Source organism: Lepidochelys olivacea (genome assembly GCF_965140295.1).
Source record: "Lepidochelys olivacea isolate rLepOli2 genome assembly, chromosome: 5".
Lineage (NCBI taxonomy): Eukaryota > Metazoa > Chordata > Testudines > Cheloniidae > Lepidochelys > Lepidochelys olivacea.
In genome coordinates, this window is record NC_140415.1 from 22,572,764 (window position 1) to 22,599,073 (window position 26,310).

General features: G+C 41.2%; 1 protein-coding gene across 1 annotated transcript in view; it reads right to left on the reverse strand.

The window, feature by feature from the left end:
* Window positions 1-811: 811 nt before the first annotated feature.
* CPLX4 (complexin 4) overlaps window positions 812-26,310 on the reverse strand; it is a gene marked incomplete at both ends in the record, with an annotated part of 32,582 nt that continues 7,083 nt past the window's right edge. The window contains one exon of the mRNA XM_084628786.1: window positions 812-1,039. Coding sequence (XP_084484912.1) covers window positions 812-1,039 — 228 coding nt within the window. The remainder of the gene's footprint in view (window positions 1,040-26,310) is intronic.

Below are 26,310 nucleotides of genomic sequence, written 5' to 3' on the forward strand. Positions count from 1 at the left end.
TGTAAGAATAAGTTTGTGTTGTAGTTCAGGACTGAGGAGCAGTTAAAGTAATTGGAGGAAGTTTGCATTATTCATTATTCCTGGCTCTAGTGCTAGCCACCTATCTTTGACTCACCACAAAAATCACTATATTCACTCAGAGCCGTGCGATTGTGCAGCATCTACTGCAAGTTCTAAATCCATAAAGCATTTGTCTTAGGATGCAGTGTTATACATTTCAGGATTTTTTTTTTTATGCTTAGCATAGAGCTGGTCAAAAAAGGGAAGTCTAGTTTTGCAAAATATGTCAAAATTTCAACATTATTTTTGTTCTGAAGTGTTTGAAACGGACCCAATTTTCATTTTTAACATTTTTTTCATGATTTATTTTTTCTGAAAACAATATCACAGTGATTATGGACATTTTTCATTTACCAAAGACCCAATTTCTGGTTAAAAAATTGAAAACCATTCTGATACGCTTTTTGATCTTTTCAATAAAAAATTCTGGAGAAAAGGCAGCACTCTTTGCAAAAAATAATTTGACAATTTTTCATGAAAAATGTTGTTTTTGAAAATGCCATTTTTTCATGGAAAAAAAAATTTTTGTTTGAAAAATGCTGACCAGCTCTAGGTTAGTGTGATTTAAGCAGGTACATCTCCTACATTGATTTAAATCTGGAGGTTTAGAAGTCTCTCTCTCGCTCTCTCATATGTACACATACTGCTTTGGAACTATATGGCATTCCATCAATTTTGCTTGTGCAGCAACTCCCATGATACAGTATTAAATTCATATGGTTTGCAAAAAACTCAAGCCCTGGTTTCTCTTTTACATGACACAACATTTCTGTTCAGCTGCTTGCTTTATTTCAGTGAAAGTGGCTTGAGCTTTTTCTTTAATAGTGTCTATATCCATATTCTGAATGTTCTGTAACTGTCCAAGGATAGACTCCTTGTCTTCTTCTTCTACTTGATCTTCTGCCACCATTTTCTGAAGGTCTTCTGGTAAATCCACATCATCACCAGCCATTTGTATCTGGTTCTCATCCATTTCACTCTGTGAGAAAAACAAATATAGTCCATTCCATTATGACAGCACACTGCCTTTGCTAATATAGAACCTGATCTATCAGCTATTGAAGGAGATTTTTAGACACAACAAGTGAATTTGGGTGCCCAGCCTGGGAAACCATTAAGAGGTCTGATTTTCAGAAAGTGGTGAGCACATGTCCTCTGAAAATCAGGTTCCTTTAGGGTGTTTCAAACAACACTGCCAAAAATGGAGGTACTCAGAATCACTTGACACTTTTGAAAATCTTGGTCATCACTATTAATTGTGGTGACAAGTTGGTACTCTGTGTGTGTGATCTAGCTACATAAACAACGAACAACAACATTAAAATCAACCTGTTGCAACTCCCGGAGCTAATCTGCAGTATAAACTCACTTCTGGAAGCTTATTCTTTCAGCTGTGACCTACAGATGACATGAAGCAATGTTTTTGAGGCTAAGAAGTTGATTGTACAGGTGGTCCAGAAGGCATTAGCTTTAGCGAAATTGTGCTGCTGTTGTTTTTTTTGTCGGAACGCTGACAGAATATCTATTAGATCCTGAAAACAAAGCCAATGTATCAGTCTGCGCAGTGTAAGTGAAAGCTGGAAAAAAATGGATTTCTTCGGACCGTTGGAAAAGGCCTCCGATCAAAGGAATAGTGGCAGTGGTTGGGCTGAGGGTGGGGATTGCCCGTTTAAATTTGACCATTGTAATGTTATGCTGGGCTGCCACATCCCTACCCCCAAATTAGAAACTCAGTAAGTCATTTTTTCTGATCTGTTTCTTTCCAAGCTGTAAACGATATCTGCAGTTACCATACAATCAATTCTCTGGGGAAAATCGACAGGTGCGGAGGAGCACGTGGTTCAGACAGAGATATCCCTTAGGGGGAGCATCTATAAATGGATATTCCCTGTGTCCTAGTAAGGAGAGGATGGAAGATGATAAAATACAGGTAGGATCTGATGAGAAACAGTCCAATGAAAAAAGTCTCATTCAGTTACGTCATGTAATGGCAGACAGCTAAAAAGGGACACATTTTTAAGTGCTTATATGCCAATGCTAGAAGTCTAAATAATAAGATGGGTAAACTAGAGTGCCTTGTATTAAATGAGGATATTGATATAATAGGCATTACAGAAACTTGGTGGAAGAAGGATAATCAGTGGGACACAGTCATACTAGGGTACAAAATATATCAGAAGGGCAGAACAAGTCGTGCTGGTGGGGGAGTGGCACTATATGTGAAAGTAAGCATAGAATCAAATGAAATAAAAAATCTTAAATGAACCAAACTGTACCATAGAATCTTTATGAATAATAATTCCATGCTCATATAATAAGAATATCACAGTAGGGATATATTACTGACCACCTGACCAGGATGGTGATAGTGACTGTGAAATGCTCAGGGAGATTAGAGAGGCTATTAAAATAAAAAAAAAAAAAACTCAATAAAAATTGGGGATTTCAACTATCCCCATGTGGACTGGGTACATGTCACCTCAAGATGGGATGCAGAGATAAAGTTTCTTGACACCTTAAATGACTGACTCTTGGACCAGCTAGTCCTGGAACCCACCAGAGGAGAGGCAATTCTTGATTTAGTCCTAAGTGGAGCACATGATCACTCCAAGAGGTGAATATAGCTGGACCCCTTGGCAATAGTGACCATAATATAATTAAATTTAACATCCCTGTGGTGGGGAAAACACCACAGCGGCCCAACACTGTAGCATTTAATTTCAGAAAGGGTAATGACACAAAAATGAGGAGGTTAGTTAAACAGAAATTAAAAAGTACAGCACCAAAAGTAAAATCCCTGCAAGATTCATGGAAACTTTTTAAAGACACCATAATAGAGGCTCAACTTAAATGTATACCTCAAATTAAAAAACAAAGAACCAAAAAAGAGCCACAGTGGCTAAACAACGAAGTAAAAGAAGCAGGGAGAGGCAAAAAAGGCATCCTTTAAAATGCAGAAGTTAAATCCTAGTGAGGGAAATAGAAAGGAGCATAATCTCTGGCAAATGAAGTGTAAAAATATAATTAGGAAGACTAAAAAAGAATTTGAAGAACAGCTAGCCAAAGACTCAAAAAGTAATAGCAAAAATTTTTTTAAGTACATCAGAAGCAGGAAGCCTGCTAAACAAACAGTGGGGCCACTGGACGATCGAGATGCTAAAGGAGCATTCAAGGACGATAAGGCCATTGTGGAGAAACTACATGAATTCTTTGCATCAGTCTTCACGGTAGAGGATGCGAGGGAGATTCCCAAACCTGAGCCACTCTTTTTAGGGGACAAATCTGAGGAACTGTCCCAGATTGAGGTGTCATTAGAGGAACAAATTGATAAACTAAACAGTAATTAGTCACCAGGACCAGATGGTATTCTCTCAAGAGTTCTGAAGGAACTCAAATGTGAAATTGCAGAACTACTAACTGTAGTATGTAACCTAACATTTAAATTAGCTTCTGTACCAAATGACTGGAGGTAATGTAACGCCAATTTTTTAAAAGGGCTGCAGAGGTGATCCCGGCAATTACAGGCCAGTAAATCAGACGTCAGTACCAGGCAAACTGGTTGAAACTATAATAAAGAACAAAATTGTTAGACACATAGATTAACATAACTTGTTGAGGAAGAGTCAACATGGTTTCTGTAAAGGGAAATCATGCCTCACCAATCTACTGCAATTCTTTGAGGAGGTCAACAAGCATGTGGACAAGGGGGATCCTGTGGATATAGTGTACTTAGATTTTCAGAAAGCCTTTAACAAGGTCCCTCACCAAAGGCTCTCAAGCAAAGTAAGCAGTCATGGGATAAGAGGGAGGGTCCTCTCATGGACTGGTAACTGGTTAAAAGATAGGAAACAAAGGTTAGGAATAAATGGTCAGTTTTCAGAATCGAGAGAGGTAAATATTGGTGTCCCTCAGGAGTCTGTACTGGGCCCAGCCCTATTCAACATATTCATAGATGATCTGGAAAAAGGGGTAAACAGTGAAGTGGCAAAATTTGCAGATACAAAACTACTCAAGATAGTTCTAAGCAGACTGCAAAGAGCTACTAAAGGATCTCTCAAAACTGGGTGACTAGGCGACAAAATAGCAGATGAAATTCAATATTGATAAATGCAAAGTAATGCACATTGGAAAGCATAATCCCAAATATACAAATAAATGATGTGGGCTAAATTAGCTGTTACCACTCAAGAAAGAGATCGTGGAGTCATTGTGGATAGTTCTCTGGAAACACCCACTCGATGTGCAGGGGCAGTCAAAAAAGCAAACAGAATGTTGGGCATCATTAAGAAAGGGATAGATAATAAGACAGAAAATATCATATTGCCTCTATATAAATCCATGGTACACCTACATATTGAATTCTGCATGCAGATGTGGTTGCCCCTTCTCAAAAAAGATATATTGGAAGTATTTCTTCACACAATGCACAGTCAAACTGTAGAACTCTTTGCCAGAGGATGTTGTGAAGGCCAAGACTATAACAATGTTCAAAAAAGACCTAGATAAATTAATGGAGGATAGGTCCATCAGTTGCTATTAGCCAGGATGGGCAGAGATGGTGTCCCTAGCCTCTGTTTGCCAGAAGCTGGGAATGGGCAACAGGGGATGGATCACTTGATGTTTATCTGTTCTGTTCATTCCCTCTGGGACACCTGGCATTGGCCACTGTTGGAATACAGGATACTGGGCTAGACCAGAGCGGAACGCAAAGCACTGGGTCACGGCCGCTCTGGTCAACAGCACCGACTGGGTCGTTAAAAGTCTCATCAGCGGTGCTGCCCGGCTAAGGCAGGCTAGTCCCTACCTGTTCCAACATCGTGCTTCACCCTGGAAGCAGCCAGCAGCAGGTCCGGCTCCTAGTTGGGGGTCCACGGGGGATCTGCGTGCTGCCCCCACCCCTAGCACCAGCTCCCCACTTCCCAGCCAATGGGAGCAGGGGGGACTGTGCCTGCTGGCACTGGCCGCTTCTGGGGCACAGTGCAGTCTGTGGTGCCAGGAAAGGCAGGAAGCCTGCCTTAGCACCCCCACTGCACCACTGACTGGGAGCCGCCTGAGGTAAGCCTGCACCCCAACCTCGTGCCCCAATCCCTTGCCCCAGCCCTGAGCCCCCCCAAACCCAGAACCCGTTCCTGCACCCCAAACCCCTCATCCCCGGCCCCACCCCAGAGCCTGCACCCCAAGCCCAGAGCCCTGACCCCCTCCTGCACCCAACCCCCTGCCCCAGCCCAGAGCCTCCTCCAAAACCCTGAACCCCTCACTTCCAGCCCCACCCCACAGCCCTCACCCCTGCACCCCAAACCTCTGCCCCATCCCTGGGGTATGGGAGGGGCTCAAACATCCCCTGCTCTGTTGGGTTGTGGGCATCAACAATTTTCTTTAACTGGGTTACCAGAAAAAAAGTTTGAAAAGCACTGAGCTAGATGGACCTTTGGTCTGACCTAGTATGGCTGTTCTTATGTTTCCACTAAATCAAAATATGGGGAGTAAGCTTAATACAGAGAAGTAAAATAATCAGCAATTATTTTAAAAAGCGTGAATCTGAGCTACTAAATTACATATATTATGCCTAGAGTCAAACAGTGTTCTATTTATAATACCAGGCTAATGGTCCGGTTACAAGAGAACTGGACTTAACATAACACGGATACAGGGGCGAAAGTAACTTAAAGAACTTACCGGTACTCCAGAGTCCTGAGCAAGGGGTCATGGCCTTGACCAGAAGAGGTGGGGCCTTTAAATACCCGGGCCCTTTAAATCAAGATTTAAAGGCCCCAGGGCTCCGGCTGTGGCTGGGAGCCCCGAGGCCTTTAAATCACCCCCAGAGCTACCAACTGCAGAGGCAGCTGGGAGCCCCAGGGCTCAGGGGCAGTTTAAAGGGCCCCGGATGCCGGCCGCCACTACCGCAGCAGAGCCCCTGGCCCTTTAAATCACCACTGGAGCCCTGCTGTGAGCCCTGTGATTTAAAGGGCCCCAGGGCTCCGGCTGCTGCGGGGTTCGGGTGGTGCTTTAAAGGGCCTCGGGCTCCCTGCAGCGGCTGGAGCTCCAGGCCCTTTAAAGCGCCACTGGAGCCCTGCCACCACTACCCCAGGGGTAAAGCACTGCCCGAGCGCCCTGCCAGAGCCCCTGGGGTAGTGGTGGCAGGGCTCCGGTGGCGCTTTAAACGGCCAGGGGCTCCAGCCGCTGTGGGGAGCCCCAGGCCCTTTAAAGCGCCAGCCTGGGGAAGCCGGTCCGGTCTGGCATGCTGGCTCTTGCCGGTACGCTGTCCCGGACTATACCAGCTTACTTTCACCTCTGCCTAGATATTACCGCAGCCACCTTGTATACCCAGCAATCATAAGCTGGAAACAGGAACACCACATAGTCAAGAAGAATTTAGCCTTGGCAGACAGAACAAAAACATCTGCACAGCTGCAGTTATAACAAGAATAGCTGACCTTGGTCTAGGTGCCTGTATTTGTAAATTTTTAGCTGAAAGTTTCTTTGCTGATAAGTAGAAATTATGAGGAATTTTTTTGCTGTTGCTAGGGAAATTGTTAGTCTATTAGAAGTTACTTTGAGTTATGCTTTGTTTTGAGCTACTTAAAAAAGATTAGTTAAGAGTGTGCATTTTGGAGAAGTTTGGATTTTCTATGAGCAAACTGACTGACATCAATGTCCCCAGTGGCAAGGACGACGGCTGGCCACTGGAGACCTGCTGCCGCCACTTGACAGCACCTCAGACTTTGGGTAGCTATCTCTGCGCTGCTCTCTAGACTACTGCTATTTTTGATGTGTATTTTGTACTCAGTCAAAACAAGGGTTTTTTTTTTTCCAGTGGAAGCATTCTTATATGTACCAATCATTTATCGGATGAGGGTGCTTTGTCCCCCATCTGGAAAACAGAGATTAGTTAGCATAGCTTTGGGTTCAGATAACCCCAGGTAACAGTGCCTGGTTTTAATTGAACTACTTCATTGATTAACCATCTTTTGTATTAAAGGGTGGTTTGGAGAGCAAACTCTCACACTGTACACGTACTTTGTTCTGTTGAAATACAATGGAAGGAACAGGCCTATGGGTCATGATCAAGACTCTCCTGTCCTAAGCCTCAGCTATCTACCACTATTCCATAACCCCTAGCTAGTGCCCACGGATAATTTATATAGCAGCTAAAATTGTGCTAGGTACTTTACAAGCATGTGAGAAGAGAGGTCTTGTAGAGTTTACAATCTAAGTAGCCAAAATACAATAGAGATCTGGGAGAAAGTATCTAAGCACACAAGAATGTGATTGAGGTGATGTTCAGTATATCTTATTAGTTCCACAAAGTATTTTTAAATCCCTTCTCTTCCCATGTGGCTAGAATTTATTGACAATGGGAAGATTTTTGTTGCTTTTTAAAATATTCTATTCACCGAAAAGTAGGTTAAAGAGGTTCTGCTTAAATTGTACAAAAAAATCACCATAAAGATATATATCATTTCAGTTCAAATGGCAAAAGTTCTGGAAGACAGAAGCATATGAAAACAGTGCAATAGAATGGAAACTATTCTGCAACCTTAAAAAGAAGGTAGTGCTACCTGAAGGCAATGTTCGTTATTTGGTGTAGGAGGGTTTGGAATTTGGCCCTGTTCAGTTTTACACTAAGACCCTTTTACGTCTCTCTAACAACATAAAGGGTCTTAACATGGGAGCAAATTACATTTATACCCACTTTCAAAACCCTTCTCATTGCTAGAGTGGTGTGTCGGAGTATTAGTGTAAATAATATGTAGTGAGTGCTAATTTCTGAAAGGCCCCATTTATTAACTAACTTTAAAAGGAATCTGGTGGCTAATAAGGAATTTTAGGGATTGTCAACACGTGGAATTTAAGTGTTTGCTAAACAGGAACACGGTACTCTTATGCTGGAATAAGAATGTCCATACATGGAGTTAATCAGGAACTACTCCATGGGTAAACAAGCCTTAAGAACAAAACTTCTTCCACCAAAGGCTCCTCAAAAAAGTGTGTTAGCATGAGAAGGTGCTCACATACTACAGTGACGAGTGTGGTATGAGATTCTTTATAGGATAAAATAACTGGACAAATTCTTCTCCATCTTCCTTAAACCAAACATACAAAACAGAAACTATATGTAGGTCTCCAGTCAGCGTCTGTCTATGACATGCTGAAAGTGAGGGGTTGTATTGTGCATAATCAAAGCACTAGCTGCAGCATTGTTAAGTGAAGTAATGGGAGGACTTAGACAACAAAAGAGAGGATGGAAGTTGGGCATGAGTCTGAGAATGCAAACGAGAGGCAAGGGAAGGAACTAGTTAAGCAATTAAAGGGAGCAAAATGCAGCAAATACTATACACGCTTGTTTTCTGCTTGCTTGCTGAAAAGCCCTGCCAATGGGACTATGTCAATTTTTCAAACAATGGCCATTTTGTTTAAATTTTATGGTGAATTCTGATGGGTCCAGCATTCATAAAAGCAGGATATTTTGACACAGTTCACACATCAAAGATAAGCATTAATGCCTCATTATATCTCCAAAATGAAGCATGACAGTGGCTAAGGCCCAATCTGAATAAGCAGTAATGCAGTCAGCAGGAGGTGTTTCAGAGAATGAGAGGGTTCTGGTATCCGAATGACTGTATGAATGAATCAATGTAAGAATGAATGCAAGAATGCACATGTGCAATGGACATTCAGTCTCAGTTCTATAGCAAGGGAGGTCAGATTGGCTTACCCGACTGCTTAATCATTATTTACTGTTACAGGTTTCCACGTGACAGTATATTTGATAGCTTTGTTTACCTCAAATCTGATTTTTTTCATATGCTGTTAAAATAGCCTGGGCAATACCAGAGTTAATATGATGCAAATAATATCAAGATGCTTGCAAGAAACAATAGGAATAGGATTTGCTACCTCTTAATCTGTTGAAGACAGCAACAATATTATAATAAATATTCTTTATACAGTTAACAATGCATTAATAAGGAAACTTTTGCTACAAAAGGAGTTTCTCTTCTTGAGGTTCTTCCCAGCCAGTAGTACAGGTGGATGAGGGTGGACTTCAGATAACAAAAGTTATCCTACAAATTAGACAAACTCACATTAACCAGTCAGCCATAGATTTCCCAACCTTTAGAACTGTAGCAATAAATATATTAACACTACTACATAATGAATTACTGTATATTAAATCCATACATGCACGGTACTCACTTGGCCCACCACTACCATGGTCGATGATGGGGTTGAACCAAAATCCCAGGACTGAAGATCCTGGACTGCTAATCATGCTAAGAATTCTAGTAGGGAACAGACTACCAATGGTAAACTAAGAAGAATATAAACCTCAACCTTCCTTTCGAGGCAGCTTCTCAGAGTTCCAGTTCCAGTTCTCCTACTTTGACTGTTTAATGGAAATTTAGTTTAGATATCTGGATTTTATTGATTTGCGTAAGCCTGATAGACATAATAAGGGATTTGTTCTATTAGAAAATCAGACCAAAATTTTCAGTGGGAGCTAGCTGGTTCCCAACACTTAAAAAAAAATCAGTTCTATCATTCAGGTGCCTATATACAGAATTAGGTGGCCACCTTTAGCACCCCATTTTGAAAGTCCTGGCCTTAATATCAAATTCATTTCAGAGCCTGCTGGAAAAAACATTAAAATATCCTTTGTAATACATTTATACCAAAACCCACCAATCCCAGCCAGCAAATTATTGTTAATGATTTTAAATGGAAGGTGCTCAGACACTATAAATAGGTACCAGTATAAAATCCCAAGGTAGATAGGTGGAAATATCGTTTTCATTGCTGAGGAAAGCACAGACTTAAATATTATTTTTCATTGAGGAAAGCATAATGTTACTTGAAGGCTTGTGGTCTACTGATGAATCACACTCTACTTTCTACGTGATTCTGCAAGTGCTTTTCAACACTTGCTTGAGGACGTGCACTTCTGAGAGTATAGAGTACATTAGCCACCGTTTTGCCTTAGCCTAGTTCCTTTAAAGCAGCATCTGCTCTAAGCCAGAGCCCTGATTGTGGACCTTATACATCAGTGTAATTAGCAATCATCTAGTCTAACCATTCAGTCTGATCAACTCTATTTAAAATCAAAGCCAAAGGGATGAAAGATCACAGACTAATCCATACAGGAGCCAAACGATCTCCTCAATATCATTAAGCAACAGACCACATTTAGATTTATCATTTTATCATGTGATTTGCCTGTGCCTAATGTACAACAGTATTTGGATACGGTGACACTGAACAGAATTCAGGGTTGTTTCAGGGCTTTGCAATGGGCAGATGGCAATTCCAATTAGAGTGAATCTGCACCTACAATGAAAGTCGCCTGCAAAATCTGACTTCATGAGGGCCTGTGGCTGTGTGCTGGGATTGCCATGGTGCACTGAGGGGAAGCAATTCTGCAACCCTAGGCACTATGGCACTGCTGTAGCCTCAGGATGGCAGTTACACTGTGCGCAGTGCACTCCCACTTTTGTGGAGAAGAATGCCTAGCAGCTTTATGGATCCACTAGCCCTTCTCCCCACAAACTCCCTTCGCAATGGAGAAAGATCCCACCTCCCACCCCTGTAGAGCTCCATGGTGCACAACTGGTGTGTGGAGCCTGCATGGAATCCCCAAATCGTACTCCTCTTTCTACAGTGGAGCTACATCTGTTCTACTAGGTCAGGGCCTGCAGACAAAGGATTTGGCCTTTTAAGAAAGTACAGTATATGTTTTGTACAGACAGTTCTCTGAAAACTCAGTGTTCCAAATTCTCCTCAGGAAAGTTTCTCTCTGTGCTTTGACAATATCTATGAGGCAGAAAGGGATTATGTAGCATGCAGCGTAACGTTTAGCAAATCGCTTATTTTCAGAATAGTGCAGTTATTAAATTGAGTCAGTGATAGTCTGGCTCCAAAATACAAAAAAGTATTTAGGGATTATGAGGCTGTATATAATTATATGCTTCTTTTGTTCCTCATGCATTGTAAGAGGAGAATGTATTCCTTTTTTAACTATTTTTTTAAAAAAAGGAGAATGTAAGTGCATTATTTTATAATGAGCCCGTTATATGGATGATGATATCTGTAAACTTTTTCCTTCAAATGGCAATGACTGAGACTCTTTACAGCAACCAGGAATCTGTCACAGCAATGTCAATGGACAGTGAAAGTGGGGAGATTAGATTATACTGTACATTTCAACTGCAGACCAGATGGTGTTTTGCAAAGTCTTACATAAAAGCTGCGGGGGGGGGGGGAATTTACATTTCACTTCTAAAAATATTCATGACAAAAATTCAAGAAACTGACAAAGTCCCACAATTCTTTCCCTCTCCCTTGACCATTTCATTCTGACATTTTGCCCAGATCTCCTAAATTTTTCCTGCAATTTTTCCACCTGGTTCCTCACTGCCATCTCATACCTTCTTTTTAAAGAAGCTATAAGCCATTCATGTACAGCTAGAGAGATGTCATCTTCTCCCCCTTACCTGGCTTTTTTTTTTTTTTTGGTAAGGCAACAAGAAAGCAGATTTTCTAGCCACCTCCAAATGACCTGGGCACAATAAGCAGTGAGATGTAGAGCTACTGATTTAAGTATGCCAGTCTGGGCTTTAAATGTGCAAGAGATAAACACAAAAAAATCAGAGCTAAGAATTCCATTCCACGGTCTTATTATTGGGCATTCATTAGCACAACACAGGTGAGAACCAGGGGTGAAAGTAAGACTTATCGGTACACTGGGGCCAGCTCTGGCCTCCGGAAGGGGCGGGGCCTAGGGTGGCAGGGGCGGGGTTGAGGGGGTCAGAGCCACCCCCAGCCCACCCTGTAAGGTAAGTGCCCCCCCCACTAGGGTAGCAGCAGCAGCCCAGGGCTCTGGGGGCTATTTAAAGGGCCGGGGCGGTAGAAGCAGGGGAGCCTTTAAAGCCCCGGGCCCTTTAAATAGCTGCCGGAGCCTTTAAAGCCCTGGGCCCTTTAAATAGCAGTGGGGCTCTGGAGGCGATTTAAAGGGCTGGGAGCCCCAGGCCCTTTAAATTGCCCCCGGGGAAGCCAGGCTTACTTTCACCTCTGGTGGGAACCAAGAAGCAGCACCGTCCAAGGTGAAAATAAACCAGTTGACTTTTCGGAGCATAGATTATACTCCCAGAGAGAGATGAAGAACAGGGCACATTCTGATTTTATTACAAAGTGGAGAGAAACTGACTGCTAAACAGAGAAAGAATGGCCCCTTTTTTGGGGCGGGGGAGGGGTTAGATATAAGGAAGTAAGGAGACAAGGTGCACCTTGCACCAGTGGATAAGGGGGATGGATGATGATGACTCCAAACCATATTTTGATCCCAGTTACGACAGTGTAAATCCAGACTTCATGAAGACTTTTGCCGTTGGTAGTGCTAGAGATGCCAGTGAATAAGACACTGGACTGGGACTCAGGACACCCAGGCTCTATTCCCAGCTCTACCACTAATCTTGAGCAGGTTGTCATCTCATCTCCATTATCCTTTCCCACTCTGTCTCTCATCTATTTAGACTGAGAACTTTGCAGGGTAGAGATAGTCTCTTACTGTATGTCTGTACAGTGCAGCTCAGTGCAATGGGATCTCAGTTGAGCCACTAGGTACCACTATGACAAAAAGATAATCATGTTAGTTTGATTTACACTGGTGTAAAGCAAAACACAGTCTAGGCCTACATTTAAAAACAAACCCTATCTGATACAGAAGTCCAACAGAAGCAAAGCTGTGGCTATCTCTTGATTTAGCACAGGACTCAGTATGCTGGATTCTATCCCTAGCTTTGACTTATTAAAAATAATAATGCAATACCATCTCTGTCTAACTAACAGCTATAAATCAAATCCTGGAACTTAACATTGAAAATTGACATCTCAGGTGCTGCTCAGGTGTCAAATTCAGAGATAGGTCCCATGCACAAATTTTTTTAGCATCAGATTTGGTATAATTTAAAATTAAAATGTTAGTCTCACCAATGTCTTTGAATTTTCAATCTATTTTTTTTAGACAAATCACAGTAGGCAGAACACAGAAACATATCTACAGATATAACAAAGCTTACCAGTCAAGGTATTGAATCCACACTGTTATTCCACTATTACACCAGCATAACACTGAAGTTAGGTAGAGATGAATCAGGTCTCCAAATGCAATGTTTAAGGCAGAGAGCTGTGCTCTTCCCATATCTCGCAGAGAATGCTTTGCTGATTACTGATTAGTTCCCTTACCATTATGCTTTCTTTTTCTGTGCAGAGAGGGGCAATCACCTCTATGTTTCTTGGCTCCTCTGTGCATGCAGTCCCAAAGTGCATCATCATTATTATTAAATATTTATATCTTAGCACCCAGAACCCCCCAACCAGGACTGGGGTCTCATCATGCTAGGTGCTTTAATTTTGTTGTTTTACCTTATAAATATTAGGAAAGCCAAGTCCCATCTTCTCTATTTTGCTCAAAGTCTTTCTTAGAGGAGCCAGACATATAAATCTGGAACTTTCTCATCCTTCAATTGAAGTGGGAAGCTATAGAATTTTTACCAAAAGAGCTTTCTTCAAACTCTTATTCAGTCCATTGAATTAGATAGGTGTCAGACAACAACATTTTAAACAGTTTGAATAAGAATCACTTCCCCTCACACATTATCAAGGTTTCACCTTGCATGCTTTCTCTAATAACATAGTCCTCACAGTTCTCCAGTCATCCATTAAGTCTTCGAAGAAAACCAAGAGACAAGGCCTGTCTTTCTAAAGTAAGTAACAAGCAGCAACTTCTCATTCAGCCTCTTTCAAAAAAAAAAAAAAAAAAAAAAAAGGCTCTCTGAATACATCATAAAGAAACAATAGTAGACCTAATTTTGTTTTCATTGTTGATCATCTTTAAAATAATTTCCTATTGTTACTGGCATTTCATGGTTGATTTTCGAATTACCTTGGCTGATAAAATATCTCAGGTTAGCTGTACATTTATATCAATTGCTCAGACTAGCCTAACAGTCCCATATAGATGACGTTTCAAATGACACACTATTTAATACACAATTTTGGAGGTCATAACCTTAGTTAGGATAACAGGAACTTTCCCCAGATAAGCTTTTTAAATGCAACTCATGAGATATCTCTTATTTTCACCTTCTTTTTGAGGCCTAATCCTACAAATTTGAGACTTCAACAGGACCATGTATGTGGGTAAGAAATATTCAACTGAGGTCAAGCCAGTGTTGGGTAAAAAATAAATTATTAAGCTGAATCCAGTTCACTGTATTAAAAACATGCAGTAAAGACAAATCTTATCTTGGAAATAGGTGATATGCTGACTACTGTGGAGAGGCAAAAGTTGTCAACAAATCATACCTCTCATAGATGAAAACATCTTTTCAATGACAAACCGAAGCTGACAATGCTGTTAATAGGATTAAGGTTCATTAAGGAATTGTTTTCTCCTATAAATCTGGTCCAAATAGCATGGATCTTTAGGTTTTGCACTGATGTGGGGGCCCTTTTTAATTCTGACATTCATTATTGTATTTACACCTTAGGATTCTTTCTGATATTGTTAACATTTATGCCTTTCAGTTCAATAGCCTGTTATTTAGATTCAAGCCAATGTTTCCAGATGGTTAATGCAGTTTGGGTTGTTGTATTACCTTTTTGAGAGTATTATGCAGTGCTTTATAAGGATAATGAAGAGCTATGCTTTTGTGGGGGAGATAATTTGAATCTAATTATTTGTTTTTTTCAATGTATAATTTATATATTTTTTCTATGATTAGAGGGAAGAAAGTTAGGTTACGACCAAGAAAATAATAGATCATATAGATGCACAAATCCAAAATGGTGAATCTTGCAACACTTATCCAGTTGGGCCCCAATTCAGCAAAGCACGTGCTTAACTGTTTTGCCAACTCAGAGCTTCTGTCCTTACTTGGGCAGAACTCCTACTATTGTCATTGGAAGTTTGATCAGAGGACTGAATGAAAAATGAGGCCAGAATACTACAATGAGCACTGGACAAATCCATAGGGATCACTGGGATTTTGGACAAAGGTGTGTGTGTGTGTTTTTGGGGAGAGGAGACCACTTGTGTAGAGATTATTGCAGCATCAGGGCCGAAGTATTACTAGGGTTGCCAACTATCTAATCACACAAACCCAAACACCTTTGCTCTGCGGCCCTGCCCCGCCCCTTCTCCAAGGCCCCATCCCTGCCCCGCCCCTTCTCCGAGGCCCTGTCCTGCTCACTCTATCCCCCATTCCTCCCTCACTTTCACCATGCTGGGGTAGGGGGTTGGGTTGCGGGAGCGGTTTTGGCTCTGGGCTGGGGCTGAGGGGTTCGGAGTGTAGGAGCTGGCTCCGAGCTGAGCACCCTGGGTACAGGAGGGGGTGCAGGGTGCAGGCTCTAGGAGGGCGTCTGGGTGCAGGAGGGGCTCAGGGCTGGGGCAGGGGATTGGCATGCAGGAGGGGGTGCAGAGTGCAGGCTCTGGGAGGGAGTCTGGGTGTGGGAGGGGGTTCAGGGCTGAGGCAGGGGATGGGGTCTCTGATAGGGAATATGGGTGCAGGAGGGGGTGAGGGGTGCGGGCTCCAGCCAGGCGGTGCTTACATCGGGTGGCTTCTAGTTGCCAGCGCAACAGAGCTAAGGCAGGCTCCCTGCCTGCCCTGGCCCCACACCGCTTGTGAAAGCAGCCAGCACTTCCCGGGGGAGGGGCGGCAGGGGGCTCTTAGTGCTGCCCCTGCCTACAAGCACTGCCCCCGCAGCTCCCATTGGCCACAGTTCCCGACCAATGGAGACTGTTGGGGGCGGTGCTTGCAGGCAGGGGCAGTATGCAGAGACTCCCTGTACCCTCTCCACTCCCTGGGGCTGCAGGGATGCGTTGGCTGGTTCTGGTAGTGGTGCGGGGCCAGAGGCAGGGGCCTGCCTTAGCCCTGCTGCACCACTGGACTTTAAGTGGGCTAAAATCTCCCGGATTGGCTTCAGTAGCCTCCGGGAGATAGAGCCAGATTCCAGGAGACTCCCTGAGAAACCCTTAGTATTACAGGGGAGATTTTCATCATCACCGTCAGGCACTGCCATGGACTAGGCCCCTAACTACGCTAGTGCCTTTGAAAACCACTCCTTTGAGGATTTAGCCCCACAGAAGTAACAGCAGTAAAATATTGCTCCAGGAAAGGAATGTACATTAGCTGGTTCATCACACATTCCCAGAAGGCAAAACAAAGTTTCATGATTTTTTTTTCTACTCATCCATTAATTTAAATGCTAGGTTTGTTTTTTTTTTTAAACAGATTTAGGCCTGTGACCCAATCTCTACTTCTAAGTTCTATGGTGGCAGAATGAACTTTTTTGCAATTAAATTTGCCCTCAATTTTTTTTTTTTATTCTTCATTACTTACTGATGTTACAAAACCCATTTCTCCAAGAATGAAGTATTCAGGCCTTAGGGGCACGCATGATATGTTGACCCCAACAAATGTCATATTGAGATTGCTGGATGGATAAGAGATTAGTGGATAGCTAAGGATAAGCTCTACCCCTTGCATTGATGTCAATGCCCATCTAAATCCCACTCTTTCCAGCCACTGACAAAAAAGTAAAAGTTTTCTGTATAAATAAGTGCCAGGTTTGGGGGCAACAAACAGTTTCAAAAAAAGTTTGGATGGCTTCCACCTCAGTGGACGGGGAACCAATCCCCTCAGGGACAGGCTGACTAGTGTACTAGAGGGAGTTAAACTAATAACAAAAGGGAGGGTGAAATGAGGGAAGATATGAGCCGTCATTTAGCACAAAATTGAGATGTTGAGAACGAACTTAATCAAGGGACATGAAGAAAAGTTCTTTGACTGTGCCATTGCTAGAAGCCTGGGTAACAAACAAGAACTGGAATTGGTCGTTTGTGAGCATAAATTTGATCTAGTTGGTATTACTGAAACCTAGTGGGATGACTCACACTTTTGGAATGTTACAATCAATGGTTATAACTTATTTAGGAAGGATCTAGTGGCAAAAGGGGAAGCGAAGCAGCCCTTTATGTCCAAAATAGCATTGCTTGCTTCCATGTCACTGATAACTCAGAGGAAAATCATCTTGAATGCTTATGGATTAACATCCTGACAGATAATGCACAAGATGGGGAATTAATTCGTGTCTGCTACAGACCACCAAATCACACTAGAGAAACAGGATGACCAGCTTCTTACGCACCTATCTATAATGTGCAGGAAACAAAGCTGTATGATCAACCTGAGCTACATGTGCTGGAGATCTCTGTGACCCAGACACCCGGTGGTGCAAACTGGCAGAAGGAATAAAGGGTATGTACATAGGGGTTTACAGGGGTTCCCTGGATCTGGTATCTATAAAATAGTTCATAAAGAGCGGCATGTAAGATGTCTACCAAGACCCAGTAGCTTACTAGTTATCATGATCATTGTGAAATGTATGTACAGATAATATTTAAGGACTTATGCATTCATACTGAAAACTATGTCCTTAAATTATGTGAGCTGACAGGTCACCAGAAGGTGATACACAGGTTCTGTTCAGGGAGCGAGTAGTAGACCCTCATCTCTCTGGCTGGTCATTGTGTAGTCAATGTCTCAAAGTGTCTTACTGAGCCTGATGCTAATGAAGAGATTATGAATTCACATGAGAGGCGACCTGCAGGAAAAAACAAAAACAGCCAGGGAGCATCTTGTTTACGGGTAAAGACAATGGATTTTTAGGGTATAACCTGGAGTACTGAGGTACATCTGGGATCCTTCACTGAGGAGATGAATTGTCAATGTGTTCTGTCTTATGAAAGGAAGGTCACAGCCAACCTGGCTTGAAAACACTGCAAAGACTTTGGGGAGCTAAACTTCATTAGACAGGAAAGTATCTGGCTAATTAAATCTAGGCTGTAGAACATGTATTATAATTTTATTTGACATGTAACCATTTGTTTCCAATACTTTGACTTGCTACTTCTCAAATCTCTGTACTTTCTTAAATAAACTTTTACTTGTTTACTTTTATTGGTTTTCACTATAAGCATATCTAAGTGCTGTATATTAAACAGAGTGGTGATCTGAGGTGAAACTGGTAATCTGGTGTGTACGGCTTCCTTGGGAACACTGAAACTATGTGAACTTACTTATTAAAGCCTATCATAAAACTATTACACTATGTATAAATTACACAAAGAGAATGTCTTACACCAATTAAAGGCTCAGACATTTTTAGTTAAGGTTGAAACTAGCGGGATGCTCAGAGGGTCCTGGGGTTGCAGTGTGCCTGCAGAGGGACAGCAGAGCCTGCATAGGTTAAGAGGGGAATGTTTGTGTTTGCTTATGGGAGGTGGAGTCATAGGCGCCGACTCTGTGGATGCTCCGGGGCTGGAGCACCCACAGGGAAAAATTGATGGGTGCTCTGCACCCACTGGCAGTTCCCCGCCCCGCCCTGCCCCCCTGCCCCAGCTCACCTCTGCCTCCTCCCCTGAGCGCGCCTTCCCTTCTTCTCCTCCCAGCACTTGCCACTGCAAAACAGCTGTTTCGTGGCGTAACAAGCTGTGGGAGGGAAGGGGGAGGAGCGGGAACACAGTGCACTCAGGGGAGGAGGAGGAGGGGAATAGGCGGGGCCGGGGATTTGGGGAAGGAGTCCAATAGGGGCAGGGAGTGGGCGGAGTTGGGGCGGGACTTTGGGGAAGGGGTTGGAATGGGGGCAGGGAGGGGTGGAGGCAGGGCCGGGCGGGGTGGGGCAAGCACCCACCAGCACCAGGAGAAGTTGGCGCCTATGGGTGGAGTTGGGGAGCTGACAGACTAGTGGGGCAGGTACAGCCAAGGCTTCCTCATGTGTATGGTAGATGGTAGCGAGGTACCTTCCACCCTGGGTATCACCAAGGAAATATCAGGAAACGTCATGCTGCCATCCATGGAATTTCTAAATATAATAGTTGACAATTTCCTTACTCAAAAAGTGTTGTATTCAACAAGGGGAAATTCTATATTAGAATGAATTGTGAGAGACAAAGAGGAACTGATCCACAAAACTAAAAATTAATGGTAGTTTAGGTATGAGTGAACATGACTTGATCACATTTATAATATGCAAACAGAATAAAGTCCAGACCAGTGATATATGTACTTAGTGCTTTAAAAGGGCCAATTTCATAAAGTTGAAAACAATTATGAGGTAAGTCAGTCAGGAGCAGGAATTTAATCAGAAAAATGTGACTAATAATTCATAATTGTTTAAAAACATTTTACTTGATGCCCCAAAAGAGACAATCCCATAATTGAGGAATAAGGCCGTGCTGGTTAAAAAAATGACCTGGTTTAGAGGGGAAGTGAAGGCAGCTATAAAAAAAAAAAAGTACAACAAAAGGAAGAAAGGTGAAGCTGATAGTGATGAATATAAATCAGAAGCCAGGGAACTGTGGAAAAACGATAAAGGAAGTACAGGGACACAAGGAGAAATCTATGGCAAGCAGAGCTAAGGACAATAAAAAGGAGTTTTTAAAGAATATTAGCAACAAAAAGACTCCTAACAGTGGTATTGATCCATTACTAGATGGAAATGGTAGAATGATCAATAATAAAGCAGGGAAAGGCAGAAACATTACATAAATATTTCCGTTCTGTATTGTGAGGGGGGGAGGACAGATTATGCAGTCATATAATCTGATAACACTCTTTGCTTTCCACTAAAATCTCTGGAGGATGTTAAACAGCAGTTAGACATTTTTAAATCAGAAGGTCCAGATAGCCAGCTCTTTTAAAACTCTTGGATGCAAGTTAGGTTGCTGGACCATTAATGCTGATTTTCAATAATTCTTGAAACACTGGGAGAGTTACAGAGGACTGGAAGAAAGCTAATGTTGAGCCAATATTTAAAAAAGGTAAATGGGATGACCTTGGTAATTATGGGCCTGTCAATCTGACATTGATCCCAGGCAAGATAATGGAGCAACTAATATGGGACTCAATTAATAAAGAACTAAAGGAGGGTAATATAATTAATGCCAATCAACATGGGCTTAGGGAAAACAGATCATTTCAAACTAACTAGATATCTTTTTTGATGAGATTGCAATAAATGATAAAGGTAATAGTGTTGATGTAATATACTTAGGCTTCTAAATGGCATTTGATTTGGTACTGCACATTTTTACTGAAAAACTGGCATATAAAATTAACATGGTATATATTAACTGGATTAAAAACTAGCTAACTGATAGGTCTCAACGTGTAATGTAAATGGGGAATCATCATCAAGCAGTGTTTCTCTTGTGGGGTCCCACAGCAATGGTTCTTGGTCCTACACAATTTGACATTTTTCTCACTGACCTGGAAGAAAATATAACATCATCTCTGATAAAGTTTGCAGATCACAAAAAAACTGGGGGAGTGGGAAATAATGAAGATGACAGATCACTGATACAGAGCAGTCTGCAAAGCTTGGTAAGCTGGGTTCAAGCAAACAACGTGTGTTTTAAATACGACTAAATGTGTACATATAGGAGCAAACAATGCAGGCCATACTTACAGGATGAGGGACTCTATCCTGAGAAACAGCAACTCTGAAAAAAATTTGGGGGTGGCAGTGGATAATCAGCTGAAGATGAGCTCCCAGTGTGACATTTTGGCCAAAAGGACTAATGCGATCCTTGGAAGCAAAAATGGGAATCTTGAGTAGTAAAGATGTTATTTTACCTTGAATTTGGCACTGGTACAACCGTTGCTGGAGTACTGTGTCTAGTTCTGGTGTCCACAATTCAAGAAGGATGCTGATAAATTGGAGAGGGTTCAGAGAAGAGCCACAAAAATTATTAAAAGATTAGAAAACATGCCTTATAGCGATAGCCTCAAAGGAACTCAATCTATTTAGTTTAGCAAAAAGAAGTTAATGTGTGACTTGGTCACAGTTTACAAGTACTTCCATGGGGAACAAATATTTGATAATGGGCTCCTCAATCTAGCAGAGAAAAGTATAATCAAATGTCTGGAAGTTGAAGCTAGACAAATTCAGACTAGAAATGAGGCATACATTTTTAACAGTGAGCAGAATTAACCATTGGAACAATTTACCAATGATGGTGGATTCTCCATCCCTGGAAATTTTGAAATCAAGATTAGATGTTTTTCTAGAAGATCTGCTCTTGGAATTACTTTTGGAAAGTTCTATGGCCTGTGTTATGTAAGAGGTCAGACTAGATTATTACAATGGTCCCTTCTGACCTTGGAAACTATTAATCTAAGATTTAAGAAGCGTTAGTGCTGCTATTACAATGGAGAAATCCAATGGAAAGCCACAAGTGAGATAACTTTCAACTGCAAAAGAAAAAGTGTGTCCACTCAGACTCTTAGGCTGTGATTTTAGGTTTAGGAGTCTTTGAATATCCCAGTCTAAGGGCTAATATAAAATTGTTTTCACTTTCTAATAGTTCACAGATGTATTATTCAAAACTGAAGAGCTGAAAGGGAGTAGGTGACAAACAAAGGCCAATTTCATTTTTACAGTGTTATTTAAAAATAATCCTACCACATCTGATACCGGCAGTTTTCACTGATGTCAGTGAGCAATTAAAGTCAGTCAGCACATTTTCAGTTATGGAGAAGGGTGTATATTTTAAATGATAGATTGGATCACTAAAAAAAAAAAAATATTTTACATTGGTAATGAACAAGGTTTGCCAAGTCATTTAAAGAAAGATGGCATAATTTTATGAAGCTGCAAGTTTGATTTTTTTTTTTTTAAACAGGGCTATTATTTGCTTTTAAAGCTCATGAGTTTTAGGTACAGTTGGTTATGCTTTAAAGTAAGAGTGATGTAATTTTATGAAAAGGTCACCAGAGGGCCTTTAATGGCTAAAGGTTAGTAGTAGAATATCTAACTACACTACATACAATACACAGATTTATACTTGCTTTTTAAATAATACATGTGTGTGTGTTTATAATTTTCTGAAGCTATGTGATTTAGTTTTCTAACTGATAGATCAGTTTTAACTACTTTGTGGTTAGGTTCCCAGCTTTTTTTGTTTCATTTTGTTTTTTAACATTTTTGATGTTTCGGAAGGGAATTCTTTAAATTACTGGGCAGAGGTGGCTGTAACTACTTTAGTACTAAGTTATGTTTTTTGTAGGAGGTAGATGTGTAAAATATAGTTCGGCTATAGGTTAGGGAACATGTTTTTAAATTCTCCATTTAATTCACACACCAGCAGTCTCAGGTTTTCATGCAAAAAACAGAAGAGTTTTTGAATGACATTAAAATATTAGATGAAGCTGGCCGTGTGAAGTGAATGAAAACTTCCTTACCATATTTTTGCCTTGGGAAGGCTCTCAAAGAGACTATTTCAATAGTCAGGGTACCGTTTCTCTGAGACAGTGTGATGGTACACCAGTAGGGTTTTATTTATTTTTCTTGCAGACCATTGGAGATATATGAATGATGCAAGACTCTCCAAAATCCCATACACAGCACTGGGTAACTATGTAGAGCCCAGAGATTGCAACTTCCTTAAAATGTTTTGTGCTCATGAATGCTTTAGGGAATTATTTTGATTTTGTTTTCACTATACAGTACAACTCCCTCCAACCTCCGTAGTGCCATCAAATACAGAGTCAGGGTGGAGATAGTGGCACACAAAAGACCTACTGAAAAGGGCCACCCCTTGGGAAAGAAAGCAAATGAAGACATACAGGCTGCCCTCCAGAGACTGCTTAAGGATACAAGATCTAACAAAGGCCTTGACGAATTTGTGGCTGTGTGATGGTTTAATGAATGTTATAATATTCTTCAGGGAGACTGAGAAGTGGCAACAGTAAATTTCTTAAACAAGATAGCTTACCTACTCACATTAAGCCAGATTATTGCAGAAAGTTCTCTTACGATTGTAAGTAACAATGGTTAAAAGCACAGAGATGGGTGATGGGCCTCCTAAAGCAATCAACACTCATGTACAGGAAAATTATTGACATGCAATGGAAAAATGGAATTGTTTTAAGAAATCTGCATGACAAGTTTAGTTTTGCTGGTTGACTCCTGTGAATACCCCAGAGAGTTGTTAGAGGGAGTCAGACAGCTACCAGTAGTGTCTCTGTTTCACAAAGCTTCAGTTTTGATGAATTGGCAGGTTTTGATGAAAAAATTGTCAAAAAATTTCCAACCAGCTCCATGCAATAGGATCTTGGACAATAACTTCGTCTCCAAGGTACTACCACATTTCAAATAATTAATGACAACAACAACAACATTTGGCATTTTAGCTAAGGTACCACAGAGCCATTTTAGGAAATATATCAAAATGCACCTCTCCCAGAACAAGAAACTGCTTGTTGTACCTCATTGATATATTGGAGTAACCTGAACAATACATAAACAAGGCATATATTTACATTGAACTCCACTGCCACGATTCCCACTAAATTTCAAAACTATTTTTAAATCAGATAAGTTTGGGCAACAAAAAATACCGCCAACAAAAATCTGCTAAAAACACCCTTGTCTAACTCTTCCAGTATGTTTATTTTTCTACACCACCTTCCAGATCAAAGCAAAGAAGGGACACCAAGTGACTTCAGTATTTTTATCAACTTTGACCAGGTTAAATCCTTCTTTTGTGCTCAAATAAGCAAGAACAAAACTCATGGCAAAAGGTTTTATACTGCTAGCTAGAGCTGATGGAAATTTTTCAACACAAAAATATTTTAATGAAAAAATGGCCTTTTTACAAACATTTTTGAGAAAAACTGATGACAGATTTTTTCCATTTTTTGGGGTGAAACTTGTCATCACTTTAATCTATATTTTAGACAAATTTTATTAAAATTGTTTTAAAAGACATTATAGAAAATGGACACCCCTTTTCCTCCCCCCTGCCACAAATAATACATTGTTTTTCTTAAATAAGACATTTTGATAAAATCCATTCGAAATCATGCAAAATGGAATTTTTTTTTTTAAAGTGACATTTTCCTGGATTTTCTGACCAGCTCTATCGGTAGCCTTCAGCCATGGTTATGCTATTACAGTAAAAACACCATTTATCCAAATAAAAACTGAGGTCATGGAATTTATTGTGGTCAATGGAAGTGTCAATAAAAATGGGAGTTTTTCCAGGTAAGTGATGCTCACAGAAGAACGTAATCTAAATTAGGATAACAGAAGCATTCAGATAAGAGGGGTTAATATAAGAGGGGCTCAACTGTGTTAGATTTATTGCTGGCACTCTACATTTTCCTTACCCATTTCAGTAGTTAGCACATTCTTTTTGCACAGGAAAGAAGATGCCATAGACTTATTTTTTCTTCCCAGAAAAATCCATTCCCAAATCTATGCTGTGGCAAAGTTAAAATTACAAGAGCTGACAGCTCATGGGAAGATTTTTTTCTTAACTTTTCTTTAAGTTGGGCCTTAATAAGGTGGTTGCCAATGGGCCCATGGTTGACTCTTTATTCCCTGCTGTTACATAACCTCTGTGATAGTAACCCTGAGCAATTATGAATGAAGTACCTTGGCGGATTAATAATTCGTTAGTTGAGGGCATTTTTAATGTTTTGAACTCCCTGTGGATTGTTAATTTCATTATTGCTGCTTAGTTAATATAGAGAACAAAGTTGCATGGAGACTTCTCAACATTCAATAGGGCCATCATCCCAGATAAATGCCTCCACCCAGTAAAAGAAGACTGCAGGAAAATGCTACGAGTTTACTGCTACAATAACCACAAGTTTATATACACTACACTAGTTACTAGAGCTTTACTGATAAGGCCTTGATTCGGCAGTCATATGTTCGATAAAATGTATCTCGATTCAGCCTATTTGAATCCTGGTCAGGGGACAGAGTCCACCAAAACAAAGGAAAGCCCACCCTCTCAGGTGAGGGAGGGACCACAGAGCCAGAAATTCAACTGATTACAAGAGACAAAGAATAAAAAACGGGGATGGGGTGCAGGTCACAGGATCAAACAAGGGATCCAGAGGAGGACACCAAGCAGAGAACTCAAGACAATGCCACCTCTTCCAAGAAGGTGTCAGTCAATGCCATCCAGAGGAACTCTTGACAAAGGAATATACCATAACTGATCGCTATATTTGGGGTCAGGAAGGAATTTCCCCCTGGGTCAGATTGGCTGAGACCCTGGGGTTTTTTTGCCTTCCTCTGCAGCATGGGGTATAGGTTGCCTGCCGGTTTAAACTAGTGTAAATGGTGGATTCTCTGTAACTTGAAGTCTTTAAATCATGATTTGAGGACTTCAGTAACACAGATAGAGGTTATGGATCTATTACAGGAGTGGGTGGGTGAGATTCTGTGGCCTGCAATGTGGTCAGACTAGATGATCATGATGGTCCCTTCTGACCTTCAAATCTGAGAGTATGAGTCTATCTAAAATCTCAGAAATTCAGCATAGTTAAAGACCAAACACCCTTGTATGTTGTATTTGTACACAATGGCTATTTTATCCAACCTGGAAAGAGAATCACTCAAGGAATCTTTAAAATGCTGTGAAGTGATCCTATTGGAGCCTCATAGGCCTGCCCGAATTGTGAGCCTAATTGTGGGAAAGTGGATGGAAGTTTATAAAATGGTCCAATCATCTATAAAATAAATGTTGATGGGAAAAGGCAACAAATGACCAACTCTGCCTGTTACAGGTACTTTAACCATTTTTAACCTTCTATCCACTTTCCCACAGTTAGGCTCTCAACTAATATGGACTACTAGACCCCAGTGCACCTGCATGGAGCCCCATTTAAGTCCAACTTCATGGGCTGTGTGTAGCAAAGCAGTCCATCCGACAACAAGCTGCAGGATCAGGACCATACTATTTCTATTGTATAGAAATACAATATTCAACAAGTGTGTTGGTGATTCAGAGATACCAGTTTCGTTTTTTGAGGTGTTGCCATTGTGCCCAGAGTGTTTAATGCATTTCTGAACCTGGGAAGAGAAAACTTGAAACTCAGTTAACACAGGAGAGGATTGAGGGGTTTGGACAAACACTATCTCTGCACTTATAAACATGATTTGACTCCTACCCCGCTCTAATTTTTACATGACTCCCCAATACCCTTTCTATTATGGGCCTGATCATGCAGCCTTAAATTACATGAAGAGTCCCACTGGAGATACATGATCAAAAACTGCTGGACCGAGTTCTATATCAACAGCATTTTTGAACCTGCTTCATCTCATTCTATTCTAAATGTGCTAAGCACAAAGGCATAGACAAATATAATAAGGCACAATTAACGAATCTGA